Genomic DNA, 26,227 nt, shown 5'->3' on the forward strand with positions numbered 1-26,227 from the left:
AATACAAAAAATTAGCCGGGCATGGTGGCGGGTGCCTGTAATCCCAGCTACTAGGGAAGCTGAGGCAGGAGAATCCCTTGAACCCAGAAGGCAGAGGTTGCAGCGAGCCAAGATCGCACCATTGCACTCCAGCCTAGGCAGCAAGGGCAAGATTCTGTCTCAAAAAAAAAAAAAAAAAAAAAAGATGGAGTCTTGCTCTGTCACCCAGGCTGGAGTGCAGTGGTGCAACCTCAGGTCACTGCAACCTCTGCCTTCCAGGTTCAAGCGATTCTCCTGCCTCAGCCTCCCGAGTAGCTGGGATTACAGGTGCCTGCCACCAAGCCTGGCTAATTTTTTTTCTTGTATTTTTGGAAGAGATGGGGTTTCACCATTTTTGCCAGGCTGGTCTTGAACTCCTGACCTCAAGTGATCCACCCACCTCAGCCTCCGTATTAGTCTGTTCTAGTACTGCTAATAAAGACATACCCAAGACTGGGTAATTTATAAAGAAAAGAGGTTTAATGGACTCACAGTTCCACATGGCTGGAGAGGCCTATGGTGGAAGGCAAAGGAGAAGCAAAGGTACATCTTATGTGGCAGTAGGCAAGAGAGCGTGTACAGGGGAACTCCCATTTATAAAACCATTAGATCTTGTGAGACTTATTCACTGTCACAAGAACAACATGGGAAAGACCCTCCCCCATGATTCAGTTACCTCCCACCAGGTCCCTCTCACAACATGTGGGAATTATGGGAGCTATAATTCAGTATGAGATTTGGGTGGGGACACAGCTAAACAATATCAGCCTCCCAAAGTGCTGGTATTACAGGCGTGAGTCACCGCGTCTAGCCAGGATGGTGAGACTTTTTACATGACTAATTCCTCCGGAGTAACGTTCCTAGAGGCCCCGGAGGAAGCTGCAAGACTCCTCATGATTCAACCTCACAAGTTCAGCATGTTGCTTCTGCTACATCCTATGGGTCAAGCAAGTCAGTAAAACCAATCCAGATTCAAAGAGCAGATTCAACTTCTCAACAGGGAAACACCATGGTGTGCACAGAAGGGGAGAGTTGATGGCAGTCATCTTAGAGACAAGCTGGGTAGACACAGGGGTTGGGCCAAGAGCAGGGGATTTTGAGCACAGATATTGGCTCATGTCAAGTTCTGTAACTTTCTATCTCTGTGATGTCTGGAAAGTTATTTCACCTCTGAGCTTCCATTGCCTCATCTATAAAATGAGGATAATTATGCTACTGCACGTGATTGTGGTAAAACTTAAATGAAACAAATATAAGCTTGGCACATCCCTCACACCTATTAAGTTCTCCCTTAATGGTAACTAGACTGAGTATTAACTAGAAATGTTATGATTACTCCAGCTCATCCTTTGGATATTCATTCATTCATTCAGCAAGCAAGCAAGCATTTCTTCAGTGCCTGCAATGTGCCAGGCCCACTACCAGGCATTGGCCTCCCCACAGTTGCAGGGATAATATGTTGAAGGCAGAGACAGTTGGGCTTTCAGATTTTCTGGGTGTCACCATGGGCTCTTCAGAGCCAGCCAGCATCATTGAGGTTTGCAAGATGGGCTTCTCACCTAAGCCTTCTGATTTTACAATAGAATTTTCAGCCTCATCCCAGTAGAGTCTCCTCTACATGATAGCAACTCTCCCATTTCAGATAGTAGGAATGTTAATAGGAGAGGCAGGAGAAATGAACCTACAAAAAAATGGGGGTTCTTTCCCCATTCACACATGTGTCCTCAGGTCCCATGGGATGAGCATCTGTTTCCCCAAAAGGGCACTGGTGTGTCAGGATGGGCAACACAGTGCTTGGAAGGTGCGTCTCGGTGCCCACGGACACTCGTGGCACCCAGCATCAGTACCACAAACAGGCTGCAGACAAAAGAGGAAAGGTAACAGTGTCCAATCGTGTGCTATACATAATCACAAAAGAAACTCTGCAAAGCATTCTCAAATAAAACCAAAGCAAGATGTCAAGAAAAATGCAAGCGGAACCAGGAGAAGCCATTAGGTAGAAAAACTTAATCCAACAGTCTGGTCTCTGTGTCTTATTTGAGCAGTTTCCTAATACCAGGAACTAATTAAAAATGAAAGGGCAGGACTTCTAACACATACTCTCCCAAAACCTTTAGGCTTCCCATAGTCATGTGAAAAACCTCAGTTGCTCAAATGAAGGTCTTCTTACTTTAATTTGAAGATACTGGAGCTTTAAGTAGATCTCACTTTCACTAACTTATTTTTAGGTTAATGATAAAGGAATTCACACTCATTAGGTTCCACTGTTAACAGCAGATAAAGACCACATGCTACAGAATCACTGAATCTCACACCTTCATCTTAGTCTAGTTTCCCACCCAGAACACGAATATCTGTTACATGTCCCCAACAGATGGAAATCAGCCATCTTCCACAGTAGCATGAACAAGAGCAAGAGCCTGCATCTTCATTCTGAGACTACAGAAGTCAGAAGCCCTGCCTGCCTTTCAGAGGGGACCCACGCAAACACTAAGAGGCAAAGCTGACGGTGACGTGAGTGCCAAGTGTAGGCAGTGGAAAGAGCTCAGCCCTCTTTGTGCAGTGATGGTCAGAGCTGTCTCTCAGGCCTCCTCCACTATCATTTGCTGGTGCGTTACTAATTTACTAGGCTGACTCATCTCTGGAGGCAAACACAGGCTCAGTGTTCGTTGCAAGGAAGTGCTCAGCTTGCTGTAAAAGGTGCAGTATCTCCAGCAGGCAGATGTCTATCTTGTAGGGTCAGTATTTCCTAACAAATCATCTAAAGGAGACAGATACATCCTCTCCCAAACCAACTCTCAAGCTTGGAGGCATTTTCTGCACTTGGTTCTGAGACCATCACAATAGATCTGGCATGGATCTGAAATCTGGTTGGTCTAGAACCCTTGGGCCTCTTCCCCATGGCCTCAGAAGGCACCATCCTGTGTCTTCCTTTCCATCATCATCAAATGGGAACAATCACAAACACATCTCCCAGGCAGCAGTGTGGGAATCGGGCTCCCAGAGCGCTTGATGAGGGTGGAGATGGGCAGGAACAGAGAGGGTCAGCTTAGTTGCAGTATCAGCATCAGCAGAATGATATTTCTGTGATTTTTGAGAAACCATGAACAGACATTCTAGGGACATTCATCAGAATGAAAACTTGGATGGCCGGGCATGGTGGTTCACGCCTATAATCCCAGCACTTTGGGAGGCTGAGGTGGGCAGATCACCTGAGGTGGGAAGTTCGAGATCAGCTTGACCAACATGGAGAAACCCCATCTCTACTAAAAATACAAAATTAGCCAGGCTTGGTGGTGCATGCCTGTAATCTCAGCTACTTGGGAGGCTGAGGCAGGAGAATTGCTTGAAGCCAGGAGGTGGAGGTTGCGGTGAGCCGAGATCATACCATTGCACTCCAGCCTGGGCAAAAAGAGCAAAACTCTGTCTCAAAAAAAAAGAAATAAGAAAACTTGGGGTAGACCGTGTCTGCTCTCAGCTGCCACAGCGACCTTCAGAACGCTCTCTGTGACCAGTATGCATCTGCTCCTCTGACGCTCTGTGACCTCAGGGTGTGGTGGACATTCTGCCTCTTTTTGGGTTAGACAATGTGATGGTTTCTCAGTGAGAGAAGACCAGGCAGAGCTGTGCTTGGAAGAAAAGGCAGAAATCAAAGATACAGATTTGGAGAAGAGAAGAAAGCTAGAAATCGTCTTGAGAAAATGACTGATTGAAGGTCGGAGGAAAAGAACTTTTCTCCCAGGCGCTGCTTGTCATGGCATCTGGCCTGACAGAATCTCCTGTCTCTTGCTGATTTGATCATAAAATATAGAGTGGACCCACAGGGAGAGCAAAAGCCTGAAGAAATAGCTGGGGAATTGGCTCTGTTGGAGCACTGTTTGCGTGCTCACTGCTGCGACTGTGAGCCGCCACACCAGCATGACTAATGCCTCTCCTCTAGGCCTAAATTAGATTTTGATTGTGTTTCATAGATGTTCACTGAATCACAGAAGTTTGAGGTAAAAAGACCCAAACTTCTCAGGAACACCTCCTGTGGTGTGTGTGGGATCATCCTCACAGGCAAGGCTGAAGCGCTCCCAGGACTCAGCAGAAATACCAGTAGTAACTCCTTCCCTTCCAAGGCCTCGGGGGCAAACCAGCTGCCCACAGGGAGAGCTCTAAATGGTGTGGGCTCCTGGGGCCAGTGGGCTGTGGAACCTGCTCCTCCTGGGGCTAACTGGGGATCTGTAAGCAAGTGTGCCCTATCAGTGTGTAAACCAGAAGGTATCTGAGACAAGTCTCCGTCAATTTATTTTGCCAAGGTTAAAGACTGTAATTCCAGCACTTTGGGAGGCCGAGGTGGGTGGATCATGAGGTCAGGAATTTGAGACCAGCCTGGCCAACATAGTGAAACCCTGACTCTACTAAAAATACAAAAATTAGCTGGGCGTGGTGGCATGTGTCTGTAGTCCCAGCTACTCGGGAGGCTGAGGCAAGAGAATCGCTTGAACCCAGAAAGTGGAGGTTGCAGTGAGCCGAGATTGTGTCACTGCACTCCCGCCTGGGTGACAGAGCGAGACTCCATCTAAAAAAAAAAAAAAAAAGATGCACCTGTGACACAGCCTTGGGAGGTCCTGACAACATGTGCCCAAGGTGGTCAAGGCACAGCTTGGCTTTATACATTTTAGGGAGGCATGAGATATCAATCAGTATGTGTAAGAAGTACATTGGTTTGGTCCGGAAAGGCAGGTCAACTAGAAGTGGGAAGGGGGCTTCCAGGTCATAGGTAGATAAGAGACAAACAGTTGAATTATTTAGAGTTTCTGATTAGTCTTTCACTGAATACACAATTTACATGAATAGTCACTTATGCCTTAGTCTGGCTTAGGGAAACAACAGGACAAAGAAAGCAATCTGATATGCGTTTATCTCACACATGAGCAGAGGGATGACTTTGAGTTCTGTCTTTTGTCCACAGGAAATTTCCTTGTGGGCAAATTGTGAGGGAGGTATGTAGCTTTTTTATCTTTGTAGCTATCTTACTTAGGAATAGAATGCAAGGCAGGTTTGCCCAACGCAGTTCCCAGTTGACTTTTTCCTTTATCTTAGTGATTTGGGGTCCCAAGATTTTTCTTTTCACAAGTGACTAATGCCTGCTGTAAATCCTAAGTTGGACCGGCAGTGTCCTGTTTTTCGTAGATTTCCACTGAATCACTGCTGCCTCTGGTGAAGTAGTTCAAGTTCCTCCCTAGTTCACCTCCCTCAGTGTTCCTCAACCATTCCACCCATTCTAATTTGCAGTGTGCCAGTAGCAAATGCTTTCTCATTTTTCTTGCAGAATTTAGCCTACGAAATCATCCTAACCCTGGGACAGGCATTCGAAGTCGCTTACCAGCTAGCACTACAAGCAAGAAAAGGGGGACACTCCTCCACACTTCCAGAAAGCTTTGAAAACAAACCCTCCAAACCTATCCCCAAGCCCCGCGTTAGCATTCGCAAGTCCGTGGTAAGTAAAAAAGATACAGATGTTCTCAAAAACCTTGAACAGGAGGGAAAGGGGCTGCTAACCAGGCCCTTGTGTGGTGTGGGTGCCATTAGAATCCAGGGCCTCTTCTTCATCCTTTACCTTGGCCTCCTCCTGGCATGTGTCCATCATCACCTCAGCCTGTTTCCCACCAAGTCTTGGGGACCGTCTCCCTCAACCTGGAGCCTCCAGAGAAATCTACTTTCTCAGTCACCTGCAGAAACCCTATGAAGGGTCTCAGCAGCAGGTACTGCCGTTCTTGGTGAATTTTACCTAACTAAAGGTTTGGGAAAGCTTGGGAGCAGTGTTCCCTGGGGCTTCAGCTGCCATCTCATCAGAGGGCAAAGCCTCCTGCAAGCCCCTGGCCTCCAGAGAGGTTTGCAGAGGTACACAATGGTGATGTCCTCGGTCCCCAGCTAGAGGAAGCTGGATGCACAGGCTGCCCTGCTATATGCAAGGCCTGCGCCATGGCCCGGGTGCTTTGTCTCCCGCAGCTGAGGCTTCCTGCAGCATGGTGACTGTTCAGAAGGTGCAGCCCCTCCTTCTCAGCATCTGCCTTCCTCCAGGAATTTCTTCCTCTTCCCTCCCACAGGCTCTGCAGACATCCTGTCCCAACAGGCTTGCATGACTTCAAAGCGGCCTCCTCTGGTAGTAGCAATATCCAAAAGCTGGAAGTTTCCCAACCAGCCTCCCATCTGGTTTCTGCCCCGGCTGCCGTATTGCATCCTAGAAACTAGAAACCCTGGGACTCCCCCAGAATGCATTGCTCTCACACCCCCGAATCCTACCATCTGGAACTGTCTCTCCTCCTCCTCACCAGCCCCTCCCTCCACTGTCAGGGGAACAGCAGCAGGCATTTTTAACGTTTGCAAGGAGGCACCTCCGTTTGTGACAATGCAGTTCTTGTTTTCAGTCTTCTTTTGGAGGCCTACCCCTGTTACCCTTCTTGGTAATATCAGCATCCACAGGGATGACCCCTCCAGCATCTGGTCTCACATTTCCCTGACAGTTTACTTTCGGGACCTTTCCCTCCAGCCCCAGCCATTCGTTCCTGTGCCCCTCACTCATTACCCACCATCCCCAGGAACTGCACCTCCTCTGAAATCTTTCTTCCAACGCCACGCTCTGAGCCCCTGGTCCTCCCACTCAGCACTGACCCAACCCAACACACTGCTTCCCAGTTCTGTATCTCCAGACTCACATGGCCAACTTCTTTCACATTTCCACCTTGATGCCTCACAGACGTCTGAAACTTAGCCTGGCCAGGACACAATTCCTGATTTTCCCCTCAAAGCTCTTCTCTCACCATCTTCCCCACCCCACAGCCACTCACCATGCAACTCAAGCCCAAAGTGTACAAGTCAGCCGGGATTCCTGTCTTCCCCTTACCTCTGTATGCAGCCCATGAGCAAATCCCATCAACCCTACCCCTAAAATATATCTCAGTCCCGTCCACTCTTCCCCACTTCCTCCATCTCTCTTCCAGTTGGGGCCACTGCCACCTAGCGCCAGGCCTATGCGGTATAGCTCCTTGAGACTCCCCTCCCCACACAGCAGAGATCAGTCATGGCACCCTCTGCCCCAAGTACCCAGAATACAGTTTCCCCCACCACAGTCCTCTTTGATGCTGAGGTCTTCCCATTCCTTGACTATATAATGCTCACTCCTACCTGAGGCCTTTATGCCACCTGCTCCCCACACCTGGAATATCCTCCCCGAGTTTCTGCATGGCTGACTTCATCTTGTCATTCAGGTCTCGGCTACTTGAAGAGGCAGATGTCCTGACCACCCAATCTGATGTAGACACCCAGTCACCTTCAAGCATGTCATCTGCTTTTAATTCTGTGTAGCATTTATTAATTGAGGGTTTTTTACTGATGGCTTGTTTATTGTCTGTCTTCCTCCACAAAAACGTAAGTTTCATGCACACAGGGACCCCACCTGTCTTGTCACCACCAGGACCAGGCCCATAGCAGGTACTCAGTGAGTATCTGTGGATGAATAAATGAGGGCCTGTGGGTGGATTTCATAAGCGTATCCTTGAGATTGATTAGGCTGTTAAGTGTCAGGAACTTGCAGAATGTTTTAGAGATTATCTCTCAGACTATTGTATTCATTCTTATGTGGGCTAAATAAATCTGTTCACAGCAGGTGCCTCTATCTGACCTTACCCTGGTCCCCACAGGCTTCTTCCAGAAGAGCACAAAGGGTTAGGTGCCATAAGAGCTCATAGAATATTCACCCAGATGCCTTCAAGGGAAACAGGAAAATATACAGTGAATAATACTGATGTTATTTATGTGCTTCAAGATCAGTCCCCCTTGACAGGCATTAGTATTCTAGTTCCCTCAGCCCCGGGGATTTCTTGGTAAGAAATATTCAGTGATCCCTAAGAACACGTGAGGTCCTCCCCACAACCTTATGGAGATACAGTCAAGGCATGGTAGAAGGCAGCTGCAAAGATCATGGTGTCAGAGAAATGGGAGAGGCCTTCCCACCACCCCAGGTTCTGAGCAGAACAGGCAGCTAGGACAGGGCAGGCAGACCTGGAAACACCAAAGGAAGAGGCAGCCATGGTGTAGATCTCACCCTGGGGCCGTTCCTGAGAGCGGACAGCCCAGCCCCGCCCCAGGAGTGGCCTGTTGTATTTGTATGCACAGGGACAAAATCATTTTAGGATTTGTCTCAAGGCTCAGCCTGACTGGGCCCCCGCTCACCTCCTCACCCTTAGTTGTCTGCCCTCCTGTTCCCTATCCTGCAAACTGACCCCAACCCCTCAACGACCATTTTCCCTTACCTCTGGGACTGTTTTTTATTGCTATGTGATATTTTGACACATGTATACAATATGTAATGATCATATCAGTAACTGAGATATCCATCTCCTCAAACATTTTTCTTTTGTGTTGAGAAATTACAATTCTTCTAGCTATTTTGAAATATACAATAAATTATTGTTAACTATAGTCACCCTACTGCGCTATCAAATACTAGAACTTACTCCTTCTATTTAACCATATTTTTGTACCTATTAACTAATCTCTCTTCATCCCTACTCTCCCTTCTTCACTTTCCAACTTCTGGTAACCACCATTCTACTCTGTCTCCATGAGATCCACTTTTTATAGCTTCCACATATGAGAACATACAATATTTGTCTTTCTGTGCCTGGCTTATTTCACTCAACATAATGACCTTCAGTTCATTCATGTTGCTGCAAATGACAGGATCTCATTCTTTTTATGGCTGAATAATATTCCACTGTGTATATATACCACATTTTCTTTACCCATTCGTCCACTGATGGACACTTAGTTTGATTCTATGTCTTGACTGCTGTGAATAATTCTGCAATAAACATGGGAGTGCAGATATCTCTTTGATATACTGATTTCTTTTCTTTTGTGTATATACCCAGTAGTGGGATTGCTGGAATATATGGTAGCTCTATTTTTAGTTTTTTGAGGACCCTCCACGCTATTCTCCATAGTGGCTTTACTAATTTAGAGTCCCACCAACAGTGTAGAAGTGTTTCCCTTTCTCTGTAACCTCACTAGCATCCATTAATTTTTGTCTTTTTGATAGTAGCCATTCCAGTGGGGGTGAGATGGTATCACATTGTGATTGTCATTTGCATGTCCCTGATGATTAGTGATGTTGAGCACTTTTACCTATACCTGTTGGCCATTTGTATGTCGTCTTTTTAGAAATGCCTGTTCAGTTCTCTTGCCTATTACTTAATCAGATTGGGCTGATTTTGTTTTTGTTTTTGTTTTTTGCTATTGAGTTTTTTGAGTCCCTTATTTATTCTGGTTATTAATCCCTTGTCAGATGGATACTTTGCAAATATTTACTCCCATTCTGTAGGTTGTCTTTTTGCTTTGTTGATTGTTCTCCTTTGCTGTGCAGAAGCCTTTTCACTTGATGTAATTCCATTTGTCTATTTCTGCTTTTGTTGCCTGTGCTTCTGAGATTTTACCCAAAAAATCTTCGCCCAGACCAATGTCCCGTAGTGTTTCCCCAATGTTTTCTTCCAGTTCTTTCATCGTCTCAGGTCTTCCCTCTAATTCTTTAATCCATTTTGAGTTGATTTCTGTATATGGTGGAAGATGAGGCTCTGTTTTATTCTGTGTACAGATTATTCTGGGACTTCTGCATGAGCTGTTTCATCTACTTCAATTGCCTCCTCCTCCTGTCTTCAGGCAAATACTTGCTGGTCCTTCAGCTGTCCATTTAAATATTACCTCATTCTTTTGATACCATTTACTCAACAAGTATTTATTGTGTGTCTATTATTTACGGGGTTGCCAGGAGCTTTTCTGCGTTTTGGAGAAAACGGCAGTGATCAAAATAGACAAAATCCTGCCCCCATGAGCATACATGGCAGTGAAGGATGAACAAATAAATATGTGATGATGCATAATGGCAATAAATATTGTGAAGAATAAGGTAGAAGAGGACAGCAGAAAAGTTGGGGTGCTTTTTGTAGGAGTAAACAGATAAGGCTTCTAGGAATACAGGTGGCAATGGAAGTGGCATTTGAGCAGAGACCTGAATAGCATTAGAGCATGAGGCATGCTGGTGTCTGGAGAAGGGAACTCGGGCAGGGCAGAGGATGAGCGCAGAGGCCCTGGGCATGGGCTTGGTGGGCAGGAAGAGCAAGGAAGCTATATGGCTGGAGCAGAAAAATCAGGTGGGCAGGGGTACTGGAGGTCACGGTGAGGAGTTCGGGTTTTGTTCTGACTGACTGATGGAAACCACTGGAGAGTGAGAGCCGGGGAGTGGCATGGCCTGATTCACCTCCTCCATGAAGCCCCCCTGGCTCCCAAGGTGTGTGTGCCTACATGGTGCCCTCTCTTCCCCTCGTATCTCACCTCTCAGCACTGAAATCCGCCTCTGTCTGCTCCCCATCTGTGTGCTCACAAGGGCAAGGGCTGTGCCTCATTCACCGTCACCCTCAGGGTGCCCTGCAGAGAGTCGGTGTGCAGTAAATGTGTGTCCAAAGAGTGAGCACGCGAGCCGCCTAGACCAGCATCGCCGCCCCCGGCCTGGGGCGCGGGGCCTGGCATGGGTTCGCCAGCGGCGTCCGCGTGCATGCGCGCACCCGCGCGGCGACCGTATAACAGGCATCAGCCTTTCTGTTTTAAAGCAGATCGACCCATCTGAGCAAAAGACTCTGGCCAATCTACCGTGGATTGTGGAGCCGGGCCAAGAAGCCAAGAGGGGCATTAATACCAAGTATGAAACCACGATTTTCTGATACTCGCCGTCCTCCTGTCCTCGCGGTGCCTTGCTCGCCAAGCAGTCCCGGAGCAGGCTTTCCTTCGCGCCTCCGCGTCCACCCAGCCCAGGAGGAAGACTGCTCTGAGCGTGCGGCCTTGTTACGGGCGAAAGGCCACTGGCCATTCCTGGGGAAGTTCTTTCTGCACCAGTGACGGAAAACGCAAGACTTTCCGGTCGCAACCCCCGAGAGGCGTGAGTTGAGATGGGTTTTCCCCGATGTTCCCGACTCCCCGCCCCACCACCTCCCAAGGTATTTCTGATGACTCCGCCCCAGTACTTGCTTTGCTTCATTTGGGGATAATACCTTTTCTTAAAAAAAAGAAAAAAAAAAAAAAAAAAAGTAAAGGGGATCTCTAATACTGCCTAAAAGTATGTTTTCACTGTCAGCAGTCTTAAGGGTGAAATCAGAGCAGCACTACCCCTCCCACCTCCAAAGCATCTGTAAAATCATTCTATCATTGAGTATCATTTAATGCAAAAGGACAAAAACAACTCCCGTGATATGATTGCCAGGAGATTCTGTTTCCCGATTTCTATATTTGTGGATTTTATATGTAATCAACTATGTCAGAGAAAGAAAACCTTTCAACTGAATGATTGGTTCAAAAGGAAGGAATGATTTAAAATAGAGGAATTTATTATGCACAGCAAAATGTGTCTTGTATTAAATATTTTTATTAAAAGAATGTTTCATTAATGCATTGATAAGAAAACTAGGTTAGTTGTGAGGGATGTTTCTGGTTTCATTTCAAATAATTAAATTTCTACGGCTACTACCAAGAGGACTGGCTCAGTGGTGGCAAAATAGTGGTGATGCTCCCTAAAGCAGGAGGCCCGAAAGTGCTGAGGCAGCCATCAGCCTGCCGAGATTGTTTTTTTAATCTTCACAATGTTTTAAAGAACATGTTAAAAAAATATATTAATCTAGTGCTCCTGCTGTCAAGATTTCTGTCATGGAAACCTTGTTTGAGAAAGGTGTTAATAAAATTCTATTGCAAAAATTTCTTTTTCTAGAAAAAATAAATACAAAAAAAAGAAGAAATTCCAAAGTAATAAAACTTTTCTTGAGACAGACAACAAAAAAAGTTTGCTTACTATTTGATTAAATAAAATTTACTTACATTTCTTTAAGGTATTTTAATTTTTTAATGTCTCTGTGGAGTATTTGTATGATACCATAATGTATATTTATGTAGAATCAAATTATATAAACAATACCAATATCATTATAGAAAAAAATAACATTTTAATGTATATTGTTCTAACAATCATATTGTGAATCATTTTGAAGTTCATTATAGCGATATTGATAAATTGTGGAATTGTCTTAATGTTTTTTTATTAACTGATATTATTTTAAACCTAATGATCAGTTACATTCATCAGTTGGTGAGTTTTGAAGAATAACTACATTTTATTTCAAACTAAAAAATGTATATGGTTTTAGTTCAGTGTTGAAGAATTTTAATACAATATTAAATTACTTGAACTGAACAGTTCCTTGTATATATTTTGCCTATTCACTGTTGATATGTATGTAGCAAAATGAGAGTTAAATAACACTAAAATATGGTACCAGGAGGCAATTGTATAGGAGCAAAGTCAATAGGAGCTTTGCTGAAACAGAAGCATATGTGTAAATAAGCTTGGGCTTCCAGTTATAAATTTTGTAATTTTTGTCATTATTTATATCCTATAAAAGAAAAGCACACAAAAATAAAACAGAAGTTGTACAGCAGTGGTGCTTGGCATCGTTCTGTGAGCACCTTCCCCACTCCCATTTAGGAGCAGAACCAAAGGCCCAGCCTTCTCAGCATCTACAGCTAAAGGGACTTTTTTAATTGGCAAAATTGTTAAGAAAAGTTGCATAGTTCCAAGTTCAACCAGTCTGAGAAAGATACACAGGTCTCTGAAACTTTAATTTCAGCCCTAAGCCCCCACTGCCTTCTTTTAAATATTAAAGCAGACTGTACGGAGGAATTGTCAAGACAGGCATCTCTAAAAGCGAAAGGATCACCAAACTGGATCACTTTTAGCACAGCATCGATGGTATGTTTGGAAAAACATTATCTACATGGTCATCAGTCCTCTCATTTTTTCCTACACACACAGCAGCCCCATAGACCAGAGCAGGGCAGGAAAAAGGAAGGACTAGGCCTACAGGGGGCAGACAAGAGTCGGCCCATGCATTGACGAAGAGATTTGCAGCTGATTTTCTTCAAGGGGAAATTTGACACATTGACAACTTCAATAACCATGGGCAGGGGGGTCATTGAATGCTAACATTACTCAAAAAAGGACTTGAACTCAATTACTCCATTTAATTATTTCTTGTTAAATTGTATTCTATGACAAATTTGAGTGAGTGAACCCTATGAAAATTATTCCTAGTTAATTCATTAATAAGTCATGGAAATGATTTTTCTCAAGACACACAAGATTTTCTCAAGTTGGAATACTTGGGAATATTGCTGGTTCAATGTTTGGATAAGATGGAGCAGAAGACAGGCTTGGATAAAGGAACACGTGACCAAATCCTCAAAAATCAATAAAAATTCATACCTGGATTCAAGGTAGCATCACTCCTAATTATTTCTGAAAAGAAATGAAAATTTGATAAGTGGTCTAGCCTCAAGAGAATTAAAATATAATGGCCGTTTTCAGGAAATCTGTAGGAAGAAGACTTAAAAAAAATAAATAAATTTCTAAGTTCTCTTTTTAGATAGGCTAGTCGATCTGAAGGTTCAAAACACATTTTTTGAAATAAAGTTGGGTGACTAGCCAACACAGCCAGCACAGAGCCTACATGCGGCAAGGCCCCACTGAGCCACCCCGTGCTCCAGTCGTTTCTCCCCAGCAGTCAGCCAGGCAGCCCCACATTTACTGCTGTCCGTGCCATCTACTGCTTGTGGGTAAATGGACACAAGCATCTGCCTGCCCCACCAACAGAGTCCCGCTTCCCTCAGAAACCAGTTCCAAAGCAGGCAGAGACGGTGCTTTGAACTTGCTCAGGCCTTTTGACCGTCACCATGCTGCATATTGTGACTCCATTAGTAGCTAGGAGCTGGAACTTATTTTTGTGGTTGAAATAACCCTGAGACCTTGGTGCCAACCAGGGGAATGCCACCTCCACTTAACTGTTTCTGTCTTCAGCTCAAGTCAGTCTACTTATTGAGAACTCACTCTGTGCTTAGCATGGCATCAGTTTCCTTAGAGTTGCTTCTGCAAAGATGATCATTCTACAGCCAACATATTGCACTCAGTGTGCAACTCATCAAAAATCATAGCTACAAATTATTATTAAAACAGTTATTGTTTTTCTCTCCAAAACCTCAGAGACCTATATATGGGGGGGAAAAAAGCTGCATGGGCATTTAACTTTCCAAGAGTAGTTAACGACCAGTGATGTGAAGACTTACACATCAGGCTGAAATAAGAGATCCTTCATTTGTCATCTCCAACGGGGTCACCCGGCGGAAGGTGGTGACTGCAGCCACGGAGGTTTAATCAGGGCTTCTAACTTGGTTCAGACAGTGGAGGAGCGCAGGTATCAGATGACAGATTTCACGAGTACAGACGAGCTAATGGGCATGTTCCAAGCCCCGCTATTTAGGACATCTTGAAGTTCTGTCTCATCACCACAGTAAGAGCAAGAGATGGAGTCAGATTTTACAACCAAAGTCAGCTCACGATGTGGTAATAAAAACCATTCAAAGCAATTCATATTCAATACCCAATTTAATTGTCCTCTGGATGTCGCAGTGTCTCAATCAAGCATCCCAACAGCTGCTCCCCAGGGAGCCTGCCTGCCTGCAGCCCTCCCTCTCAAGCGGCAGTAAGACACGTGGGAAGTCAAGAGGCCCCCAAGTAAGAGGCAGCATCAGCTGTTTTCTGACATTTGAGAGGTGGATTTCTCTCTGATTCTCAAAAGTGCATGCTCAGTTTTCTGAGAGGAAAAAAAACAATGCCAGTGTGCTGTGTTGAGTCAGGGGAGACTGAGAAAGACGAAAGGTGCAAGTGTATTCTGGAATCCCATTTTAGCAGGCCGTTTCTGGGGTGTGGCTTTGAGCAGGTTGCAAACTCACATGCCTTCCAAGCCATATAGGTGACATGAGTGAGTGGGGTGGGGACTGTGCCTCGTCTCAGGGGCAACCGCTGCTGAGTTCCAGATGATTGTTGCCAGGCAGAAAGGAAGACCCTGGGTCCACAGATTTTCTAATAAATCTGGATTTTTATGCGAAATCATTGGGTTTTGAAGTGTTGGCAACAAATTCTGTTTTAAAAAATAAGTGTGAGCCACACAGAACTCATCTGTGGGCTGGGTGTGGTCTATGCATCAGTTGTTTGTGAACTCGTTTAGTAGCTTTATGACTTTCTGAGATTCCACGAAGCGTCAGCAACCTCGCAGCTAGATACCCAGTTACTCATCAGGAAAACAGAGTGTTTGTGGCTGGGGTGAGTGGGTAGAGGAGGCAAAGATTCAGGGGTCGGTGACATTTGTTGCATTGCTGTTATTCACCAGGTTTGTTTTGGGGAGTATCAGTTAGGAATTGACTAGTAGCAAAGGACTAGTAGCAAAGACCAGCAATAACAATGTCTTAAACGAGGTAGGGGTTGAATTTTCCCTCATGTAACATGAACTTCGGAGATAGGCAGTACAGAGCTGGAATTGTAGCTTTATAATATCATTGAAATCTCAAGATCCTTCTGTATTTCTACTCTGCCATCCTTTGGAAGTGGCTTTTAGCCTCAAGAATGCCTCGTTGTCACAAAATAGCTGCTGGAGCATCCTCCAGCACACACATATTCCAGGCATTAGAAAAGATGATAAGGACCATAGGATGGAAGCATTGTCTAGCTGAATAAGGCAAACTTTTAAGCGCTTTCCTGGAAGCTCCACCCCACAACTTCTGCGTACAGCTCATTGGCCACCCCTACATAGGAGGACAGAAAATGTGGCTGCAATCGTTAGTTTTAGCTGAGCACACTGCAGCCCCCAACAATGCAGGGTTGTTAGTGAGGAAAAGGAGGAGATTGGATATTGTAGTGGTCACTGGCAGTGTCTACTACAGTGGGAATCATCACAGTAATAGCTAAAAGGCAAACACAAGCACACACAGGTGAGACACTTGAACAGAGAAAGCAGTGCCTGTAAGAGGGATTGATGATAATCCTGACAGAGTTGCTCTATAAATTAGCCACCAAACCTGAGCAGGAAAGATCCCCACAGCTGTGTTAATATGCACACCAAACATCTGTGCTGCCCAGCAAGCTCCTGAGAATGTTATGGGCAGAGCAGGCACAAAGGGGCACGCTGCGTCAGCAGACATCGCAGCACCATGGGTGATGCTAAAGGAGGAGACTGGCAATGACTTGGTTGGGCATCAGGGGTGAGAGTAGAGGGCGCTGGCACTCAACCTCCGCTGCACACTGGAATCACCCGGGGAAATTTAAAGGCTCCCTAGGAAGTGAATCCTTGAGGAGATGAACCCATTTGCTGAAGTCACACAGCTGGAAAGTTAGTGTAGTCAGGGTTGAACTTAGATCCACTTGACAGCCAAAGCCACACACATACCACCACACTCCCAAGCTACTGGCCCCAGCAACAAGCCCAGGGTCTTTTCTCCCCTCGTTCCCAGTCCTCCTTACCACTTGATGGGTCTATGCATTGCCCAAAGAGAATCAAGTTTGGGATAGTTCAGAAGAAAGCAGGTGACAGCTTTCCCGCTAAGCAGTGTCTGTCTCCTAAAAGCCAATGGCCATAAGGAGAAGGAGGTGGTAGAGGAGGGTGCCTGGAGCAAGGTGTCTGCCATGGAGCAGAAGCAGCAGGGTTCCAATTTGTAAATCATGGAGATTTGGGCAGTACAGGAATGGGGGTTTGTAACTGGGACAAAAGATAATTATTATGCTGTTTATTGAGATCTATGTCAGATTCTTGACATATTTTTCTAAGCCCCACAAAAGCCTTGTACATTAGGTTCCCTATTTGACAAATCAGGAAAGTGAGGCTCTAAGGGGCTGCATCTTTTCAAATGAAAGGAAAAGGAGAAGAGGGGAGATGAAATCAAGATGGCAGAAGAAAGCACACAGATCCACTAACCCAGGCCTGCCACTAATTTGAAATGAATCCCTTAAGAGTTTCAAAGTAGAAACAGGCTTCTCCAAAGGGAAGGCAACAGTAGCTCTGCTACCTTCCCTGCTCAATGCCTGAATCATCCGAGAATTGACAGCAGGTTGGGCAGTGGCCAAGTGCTGGCAAATCCAATTCATTCCAACCCACCTCTCCCATCCGTTGCCTTCTATCAGAATGTTCCTGCTGCTTTTTTCAAAGAGCAATCTCTACAGGCACAGATACAAATTAATCCGACTACCAAAAGCAGAAGCTCCTTGGGAGCAGACAGCATCTGGTGTCTTCTCTGAGAGCTTAGTAGTGATGTATCTGTCCTGATGCAAGTGGGTAATGAATGAAATGCGGAACTGAAGTGATGCTCTTGGACCCTCCAGCCCAGGGGCTTCAATGAGAAGGTACAGGGAGTGTTACCCAGTGGAGACAGAAAGCCGTGGACCAGAACTCAGCTCCACCACTTTGCTGTGGGGCCCTGGAAACCTAACCTCTCTGCATCTGTTTCCACACCTATGAAAGAGAGATAACACCTTGCAGCACTGTTATGATTCAGTTAAATAATGTATGGAAAGTGCCCAGCGTGTGGGCTTGGCACATAAAAGGCCCTTAAAAAATAGTAGCTCCCTTCCTTCCTTCTAAAAGACTTGGTGTGTCTCCAGAGGTTAATTGACAGAGAGTAGGGCAATAAGCCCAAGATGAAGGGCTTAGTGAAGGGCCCACTGCTAATTGAAGGTGAATATAAGAACGTCTCCAAAACCATCACATAAGCTAATGGATGACCTTCCCCAGCTAGTGAAACCAAGCCTTATGACCCCCAGGCTGATGTCATCTGCCGCTAAACCTTGGAGTATTCTACTTCCAGTTGTAACTGACAGGCGACTTACAAGCCTAAGAGTCTTGGCCTGTCTCTAAAGAATGGCAGATTTGGATTCTAGCCCTGGCTTTGTCACCAATTAGCTGCTGGGGTTTAGTTCTTCCTCTAAAAACTGAAGCTGCAGTCTGCAGATCCACTCAACTCCTGTGAAGATAAATGAGAGTTGGGCAGTGCCTCGAGTGGAGGGGCGATAAACATTTGATTGAATGCGAACGTGTGCTCCTGCTCCTCAGAACAGCCACCTCGGTACTGAGCAGGAGTCTCCACTCACCTGCTCAGTGTTTTCCAGTTTGATCAGTTGCTCTGAACCCCAAGACCCAAACTCAGGCCTCAACCACCCTCTCTAGTTACATATTCCAGCCCTGGGTGATGGAAATTACAGAGGCAGATTTTTCTATTCATTTCTATGTGATAAGGAGCATTCCCAGTCCTGAGGGACTGACCTCATAAATGAATTTACAGTGAACACCAGCAACTTGTTTTCCTGAATCTTAATTGAAATGAAAATTTCCCAAGTTCTGGTTTTCTCACATCACTTGACTCAGGAGCAAGTCATTGTTGGTGCCAGATGACTTCAAGGCCTGGTCTCTGCTGCGTCTCAGATGTGACCCCCTTCTTCTGCCCCTCTCATGTGAGCATATACAGTAATTCTGTAGTTAAACTCATAGCCCAAGAGCAGCGGATTTTCTAATTCAGGCATTTTAGCAACTGTATAGGATATCCATGGTCCTAAGGGGAGTGGTTATGAGCAAGGAATGTATTCCAGTGACAATCTTCAGAGACTAAGAATTATTAGAAAATCATTTTCTCCTTCGCTAAAGGTCAGTGAGTAAATTATAATATAAAACGTTTGTGGAATAATAGACGGCCATACTTGCTGACTTAAACACTCCAGGGATATGTTCATTCATTTTATATTAGCAAACCTCTTTTATCCAAGTAAAGTTTTACTTTCCCCTAATGACGTTTCACAGAAAAAGGCCAAACTAAAACGGCAAGATAAAATGCTGGTGATATGCTACAACTGCATTTGACAGTCTCATGGTATCCTCATGGAAGGGGAGAACGTAGACTGTGTTATGAGCACGTGGGCAGATTCATCCCATGGAACTCCGGAGATGAATTCCAGTCATCCAACAAGTGTTTACTGAGGCCCTTATTGCAATGCTAGGCTCATGTTAGACTGTACAGTCCTGGCTTTCAAGGAGCTTATGATTTACTGGGGACCTCAATAAGCAAGCAATTCCAAAACAAGAAAAGCCATGACAGAGAAAAGAGAATGCTAGGAGAGGGCAGGGCAGCCCTTCAGCCCTTGAGGGTCATCTCAAAGAATTTGTGAAACATAGGGAGTTAGGGGGAAAAAGAAAATTGGTGAGAGGACAGCATAGAGAAAACAGCATTCACAAAGCTACAGAAGGGAACTCGGAGCAGGTCCAGGGTTTAAACAGAAGTGTTAAACACAAAGTTTAAACAGAGAAGTTTAATGTGACTCAGATGAGTGCTCTGGAAAGATCATGCAGAGGGGCACAACTGGAGGCAGAGATGGCAGCTGGGGCTGTTGCCAGGCAAAGAGGAGGGGGCTCAAATGGCATTGCAGAATGTCCCCTGAGCACTGTCTTACTGCAGGCAATGAGATAAGTGCTTCACAAGCTTTATCTCATTAAATCCTACAACAATCCAGAGGGAGGAACAGATCCTCATTTTTCAGATAAGACAACTGCTGATACTGTCCTGTTTTCTTATAATCTGTTGTCCCCATGATCTCTCAACAACTAAAATGTATTTATTTATTGCTTCCTCTGCTGCTTAAAACAGTGTGTGGCACGTAGACGCTCAAGGCGTACAGGACAGATAGGTGGGTGTATAAGCAGCCTGCTCAAGGACTCCAGCCAAGAAGACATTAAGTTAAGGGGTCCATGCCTGCTGCATTCACTGTACTTACCACACTAATTTGCAAGTCTTAGTCTCTCTGCTGGTCCTTTTCACTCTCCTGGGCTTATCCCTCATCCCACTGATCTCCAGACTGCCCTGGACTCAGTCTCGGGGCCCCCGTCTTCTATCTACACCCACTTCACTGCTGATTTCATCTAGTCCTCTGATTTTAAATATCATCAATTTACTGATGACTCTCAGATTTCTACCTCCAGCGTGGCGCTTTCCCATGAACTCCAGAGCCTTGCATCCCGCCTACTCAGCATCCCCACCTGGATGTCTAACGGGCATCTCAAACTTACTGTGTCCGCAAAGCTGCTTTCATTGTCTTCTTCATCTCAGCTGACAGCAACTCTCTTCTTCCAGTTGCTCAGGCTAAAACCTTGCATCATTCTTTTCTTGTCTCTCTCACAACCTTTATCCAATCCATCAGCAAATCCTATTAACTCTTATCTTCAAAATATGTCCAGAATCCAACTTGTCACAAGCTCTGCTGCTGCCACCCTAGTCTGGCCCACCTTCATTTTGTCCGGATGATTACAAAAGCTTCTCACTGGTTCCCTTTCAGTTGATTCCCACTGCCTGGATGATTCATTAAAGCTTAAATCATATCACTCCACTGCTCAAACCTCCTACACTGGCTCCCAGAGTCAAAAGTGAAGTCCTTACTGTGGCCTAAGAGGCTGCCTCTGGTGCTACCCCAATTCCTTTCTGCCCACCTCTCCTGTTAGACTCCCCACACTCACCCTTCTCCAGCCACATGGGCTGCCTGGCTGTTCCCAGAATACACCAACCCATCCCCTGGAGTCTGCACCTGCTGTACCCTTCAGAATGGTTTCCCGACAGATGCATAGCTCACTTCCTCACATCTTTCAGGTCTGTACAAGTGTCAGCTTCTGAAAGAGCCAGTCCATCTAAAACTGTAACCTCTTCCCCTCCGCTTGTACATACCACCGAACTCACTACAGATTTTACTTACTTTTTCTGTCTCTCCCTGGCCCTTAACTGCTGTAGAGCAAGAATTTTGTTTTGCTCACTCCTGTATTCCCACTACCTACAACAATGCCAGGCACATGGTACATCTCAATATTTATTAAACCAATGCATGAACAAACTAAGTCAATAAATAAATGAATTCTCTTTTTTACAGGATCTTCTTCATGCCAGCCACACCGGGCAGGAACCATCAGAGAGACACAATGAGGAGGCACTCAGAAAATTTTGATAGAATTGAATTTACATATAGCTGATAAAGCCTAGATAGAAAGGTTGATGGATTCAGCTTGAATCTTTGACTTTAGTGGTCTAACAGATAAATGACAAGCAAAGAATGAAACAATCCAAAAATGTTTTCAAAACAATTTTGTGAATTTTATTTTTACAAAAATTTTTTAAATTCATATTTTAAAATGTATACCAAGGCAAAAAAAAATCATATAAGCTATATCATAAATACAAGAGAGTTTCAAAACATACAAGAGACATATAATGTAAAAAAAATTTTATATATACAAACTCCAATGTAATTTCTAATACAAAAAAAATACAGCAAGGGAAAATGCTTTAAAAATGCTCATCTGCAAACTACAAAACAAAATCCTCCTCTTGACCAACTGCATGAACTGCCATGATATTTGCAGCTCCATCATATTAGGTGTCTCTTCTTTCTTCATGTTACCTTGTCTTTCTTCCCATTTTTCTTTTAAGACAGGGTCTTGCTATGTCACCCAGGCTGGACTCCAACTGCAGGGCTCAAGGAATCCTCCTGTCTTAGCCTCCCGAGGAGCTGGGATTACAGGCACGTGCCACCGCACCCGGCTCTTCATTTCTTTTTAAGACAAAGGCCATTTAAGGCTTTTTTAAAAATTGATGGTGTTGTTATACTTTAACAGTCAGTGGCTTTTAATTCCAAAAGGTAATACTTTATGCTCTGAGCTATATGTGAGATGAGCCCCTAGTGTGTACAAATAAAATTATGATTTGGGTATTCTAAGGAGACATACCATTTATAGAAACTCCTTTTGATAAAATTAAGGTTTCACTTTTCACATTTGCTTAAATCACAGTAAGCCTGTAAACTAGCTCCTCGATCCACCACTTAAAAACAAAAGCCTCCTTAACAATGCAAAAGGTTGCATTCACTGTATTTATGGTTCCATCAAAGGCTAAATAGCTTATCTAAAATACATCTGAGTGATCTATTCCCTTACCCTCTCCCCGACCTACCCCACAGTTATACTAATATGCACCAAAAATAAAAACAAGTTATCTGCTATTGACACGAGTAATCATTTGATTTAGTTCCAGTTACAGAAACAAAAAAAAAACTTTGAATTTTGATTATTTTTTCTGGGAACCACGTCTACTATTAATTTATCTCCATTGCCCTTAATAATATATTTCAGAGAAAATGTTTCTTTAGATTTAAGCTTCAACTAAAGTTCCTGATCAGGAGGTCAAAAATAGCAAGTTACTGAGTTTTTTCCCCTGTCAAAAGCGATTTTTCCTGATTAACCTTGGAAATAAAAGAAGAGAAAGGAAAGAAGGAAGGAAAGGAAGAAGAGAGAAAAGGGAAAGGAAAATAGGTTGTTTGGAAGGTTAATCTTCTAGAGTCACAGTGACTCTTCTGGAACTACACAGAAAACCAGAGAATTCTCCTGAAATTCACTAAAAGAATGGCATTCACAATGCCATTGATTTAAAAGTAAATGGAATTAGATGAAAATTGTTTTACTATTTCACATATCTTAGAAAAATCTTATTAAGACTTATGATTAAAATTGGCCCCAACTCAATGACTAACATTTAGCAGTGGAGAAACTGCTTTTTAAAAAAGAAAAAAGTGAGGATTAGGAAAGATAAGGTTCGTTGAAGTAAGAAGTTTGATATGTAAGAAACCAGAGGGAGCAGGAATAGTGTCCAACTCAGATACTGACAACTAGAGTCCAGATATGGCACAGGGCTGCCAGCAGCTACAGTGAGAAAAGGGTAGACCAATAAAATCTACTCTTTCCAACATACAAGTTTTACTTCACAAAAAAAAAACTGCTGAAGGCCAGGCCAGTGGCTCACATCTATAATCCCAACAATTTGGGAGGCTGAGGCAGGAGGATTACTTGAGGCCAAGAGTTCAAGACCAGCCTAGGCAAAATATGGAGACCCTGTCTCTACAAGAAAATTTTAAAATTAACTGGGTGTGTGGTGGCTCGTGCCTGTAGTCTCAGCTACTTGGGAGGCCGGGGCAGGAGGATTGCTTGAATCCAGGAGTTTGAGGCTGCAATGAGGTATGATTATGCCACTGCACTCTAGCCTGGGTGATAGCGCAAGACCCTGTCTCCATTAAAAGAGAAGGAGCCTGGCCAGGCACGGTGGCTCACGTCTGTAATCTCACCACTTTGGGAGGCCAAGGCAGGCAGATGATGAGGTCAAGAGATCGAGACCATCCTGGCCAACATGGTGAAATCCCATCTCTACTAAAAATACAAAAATTAGCCGGGTGTGGTGGCACACACCTGTAGTCCCAGCTACTCGGGAGGCTGAGGCAGGAGAATCGCTTGAACCCAGGAGCTAGCGGTTGCAGTGAGTTGAGATCGTACCACCTCACTCCAGCCTGGCAACAGAGCGAGACCCTGTCTCCAAAAAAAAAAAAAAAAAAAAAAAAAAAAAAAAAGAAGGGGCCTGCTAAATCCAAGACTCAGAGACTCAGTTATTGAGTCTATTAAAGGAAATGCCGCAGACTATGCACACAGACACAATATTTTTACAGCAAATTTAAAGAGTGCAAAAAACTCTAAGATTGTATTGGGGAGAACAATACCCCCTTGGGGTAAGTGTGGTTCAAAAAGCAGGCCACTGCTACCCTGAGGCACAGCCTGCATAACAGTAATAAATAGACAGTATTAAAATACAAATTTCCTCCAAATTCTTCTCATTAATTATGGCAACCATTTTGAATGCAACCATTTTGAATGCATCAAGACAGAATTACCAACAGTACAACAAGGTATGTATTCACATTTTCATTTGCATCTTAAGGACAAACTGTTAATGATGATCATGAAAAACAAGAGTAAAGGTATGTTCATTTGGGGAAAAGCTACATTAATATTATTCATCCAACCACAAACACTTTTGTAATGAATGCAATACTGCAAAACAATTCAGAGCTTTATACAAAGTTGATATCAGAGTTTCATTAGAATTTTTTTCCAATTCAACATTTATAAAAGTTCAACTACATTAATGCTTAACTATTTTATTCTAAAGTCTGTAAAATATACAAAATACCAAGATTATCCACAGTCACATATGTTTTGAAGTCAGGGGACACATGTATTTTCTTAAGATTGGTTCCATTTGTGTAGAAGGTCTGTGAGGATTCCCCAGTGACAACGTTCCACCACTGTTCAGAGAAAAATAAAATTCTCATTAGATTGATAATTACACTGTGTGACAATTCATAGCGCCAGCAGATCCTCTGCCCTATGTCCTCCCCACAACCAAACTCAAAGCAAACAGGAGGAAAATGTCTTGAGTTTAATGCTGAATACACTGTTCAACCGGGTCAGCCTTTTCCTGATGAACACTAGTGATGGCCTCGCTGCTCCACCTACACCTAACTCCAGCTGTGAGTTGTGCTGGAGAAACATGCAGGCTGCTTGAGAGCTGCAGACAGGAAGCTACAGAGTCCATTACGGCAGTGGCCGGACTCAACTCTCTTGTCTGCATGTCCTTCTCAGGAGAATGGGCAGAAGATTGCCCCTCTCTTCACTCAAATGCCCCTTTGCAGACACAGACTGGTATTCTGACAGAGACCCAAACTATTCATAATATGGGCTACAGGAAACAATATTCTCTCCACTGAATCTTCCCTTTCCCCAGGTGTGATGCAAAAGCCCTTGACCAAGTTTCTTTATAAAATAATCTACATTATTTATTTACTAAACAAATACTGAACATCTCAAACATAGAAAGGGCTCTAGCCAAGTCCTTCCTTTCCTTCCCAATCATTGAATTTGCTAATAATATTTATATTCATTTAAAAATTGGAATCATAAAGTTTACCCATCAATGTCACAGCTAAAATGGGGGCCAGAGACAACACACGTAAACTTCTTTTGAAAAGACCTCAAGCTCACCATGATCCTGAGTATTATGAACACAATAATAGTCTCACCTACCTTTATGCCTATGGCAGTACCTAGCATTCTGTCTTTCCCATGTGAGTGGGTCAAGTTTGCATGTTCACTATTGGTAACTGCTAAAAGTATACCCAATGGACTTTGGTAAACCTCACTGAAGCAGCATGCACTAACTTGGGATTTTCCAGAACTCACAAGTTTGCTTTGTAAAATAACAATGTAATCAAGCACATTCCACCAACCTGAGATTCATTTGTTTTCAGTCACTAAGGCCCTCAGTGATCACTTAGTTCAACTACCCAAAAAATGTACACCACCAAGAGCAAACCCTGACTGTGGACTTTGGGTGGTAATGATGTGTCAATGTGGATCCATCAATTCTAACAAATGCACATAGATCTGGAGGGGGGATGTTCATAATGGGAGAGGCTATATATTTGTGGGGGAAAAAGGTATATGGGAAATCTCTGAAATGAGTTAGGCATTATCATTACATCAATTTTACAGATAAGAAAATCAAGGCACAGAAGTTAAACAATCTTGTGCAAGGTCACAAAGCTAATGAGTGGCAGAGCCAGGCTTTGAACTCCGGCAGCCTATCTCAAGGCCAAAGCCCAGTCTCCCAACCATTACACTCTGCTGCCACCAAGTCATGGCACACCACCATTTATCACCATGCTTTCCATACTTCAGATCAGCTTTCCCTTCATGTGCACGAATTAATGTGAATTTCTTGTCATTCAGTATGTACTCTGTGGCATAATGCAGGCAAACAACTAAATTATTTTTTCACTTACAAATAGGAATACTTTGGAAGTTAAGAACTTTTTAGCTTCTGGATACCTTCTTTATCTTACTGGCATTCAATTTATACAGCTTGGATTCTAAAGTAAACAGGCTCAAAAGGCCTATTTTCTTGGACACTACAGCAGCTGTTCCTTTTTACTTTTAATTTGCTCTGTGCTTTTGGATAGTCTCATTAACATGCTGGGTAGATGCAGGCTGGGTTATATCATAATCAGTTGAATAAGCTAGTAATCAAACCAGAAAGCAAAGGCAGACTGATTGTCATTTAAATATACAAACTAAATATACAGGCTAGAAGTTCTTTCACCCTTAAGACATAACATCTATAGTATGTAAACCTATTCTGCTGCTTTATTTCAAGGTTCCCCAAGAATTCTGAAAATATGATCACTGATCTTAAAATTTTAACATCTTATAAGCCAGACTCTCAATTGTGTAATGGCATTCTGTGGAGGTCAGAGAATCAAATGATGTGGTCTCTAGAAACTTGGTGTCAAAGCTGAGCAGTTAAATTTTTCAGCAGCTAATATAGCCAAAGACTCCCC

The 26,227-nt window shown here is 43.9% G+C and overlaps 2 protein-coding genes across 24 annotated transcripts in view; one reads left to right on the forward strand and one right to left on the reverse strand.

Annotated features, from left to right (window-relative positions):
- The window catches only part of ANKS1B (ankyrin repeat and sterile alpha motif domain containing 1B), a 1,305,582-nt gene extending 1,282,675 nt beyond the window's left edge, over nucleotides 1-22,907 (forward strand). For 6 of the 21 annotated variants that reach the window (XM_033220934.1, XM_033220949.1, XM_033220950.1 and 3 more), the window contains 2 exons: nucleotides 5,336-5,503; nucleotides 10,674-11,123. In XM_033220934.1, coding sequence (XP_033076825.1) covers nucleotides 5,336-5,503; nucleotides 10,674-10,781 — 276 coding nt within the window. In that variant the 3' untranslated portion in view covers nucleotides 10,782-11,123. Of the gene's footprint in view, nucleotides 1-5,335; nucleotides 5,504-10,654; nucleotides 12,543-20,884 lie in introns of those variants that run through there. The other 15 variants (XM_033220933.1, XM_033220948.1, XM_033220937.1 and 12 more) reach the window with 6 other exon arrangements.
- APAF1 (apoptotic peptidase activating factor 1) overlaps nucleotides 21,082-26,227 on the reverse strand; it is a 96,081-nt gene continuing 90,935 nt past the window's right edge. The window contains exon 27 of one of the 3 annotated variants that reach the window (XM_033220953.1): nucleotides 21,082-24,136. In XM_033220953.1, coding sequence (XP_033076844.1) covers nucleotides 23,990-24,136 — 147 coding nt within the window. In that variant the 3' untranslated portion in view covers nucleotides 21,082-23,989. The remainder of the gene's footprint in view (nucleotides 24,137-26,227) is intronic. The other 2 variants (XM_033220954.1, XM_033220956.1) reach the window with 2 other exon arrangements.

The sequence above is a fragment of the Trachypithecus francoisi genome, unplaced genomic scaffold (genome assembly GCF_009764315.1).
Source record: "Trachypithecus francoisi isolate TF-2019V2 unplaced genomic scaffold, Tfra_2.0 Lachesis_group11, whole genome shotgun sequence".
Classification (NCBI taxonomy): domain Eukaryota; kingdom Metazoa; phylum Chordata; class Mammalia; order Primates; family Cercopithecidae; genus Trachypithecus; species Trachypithecus francoisi.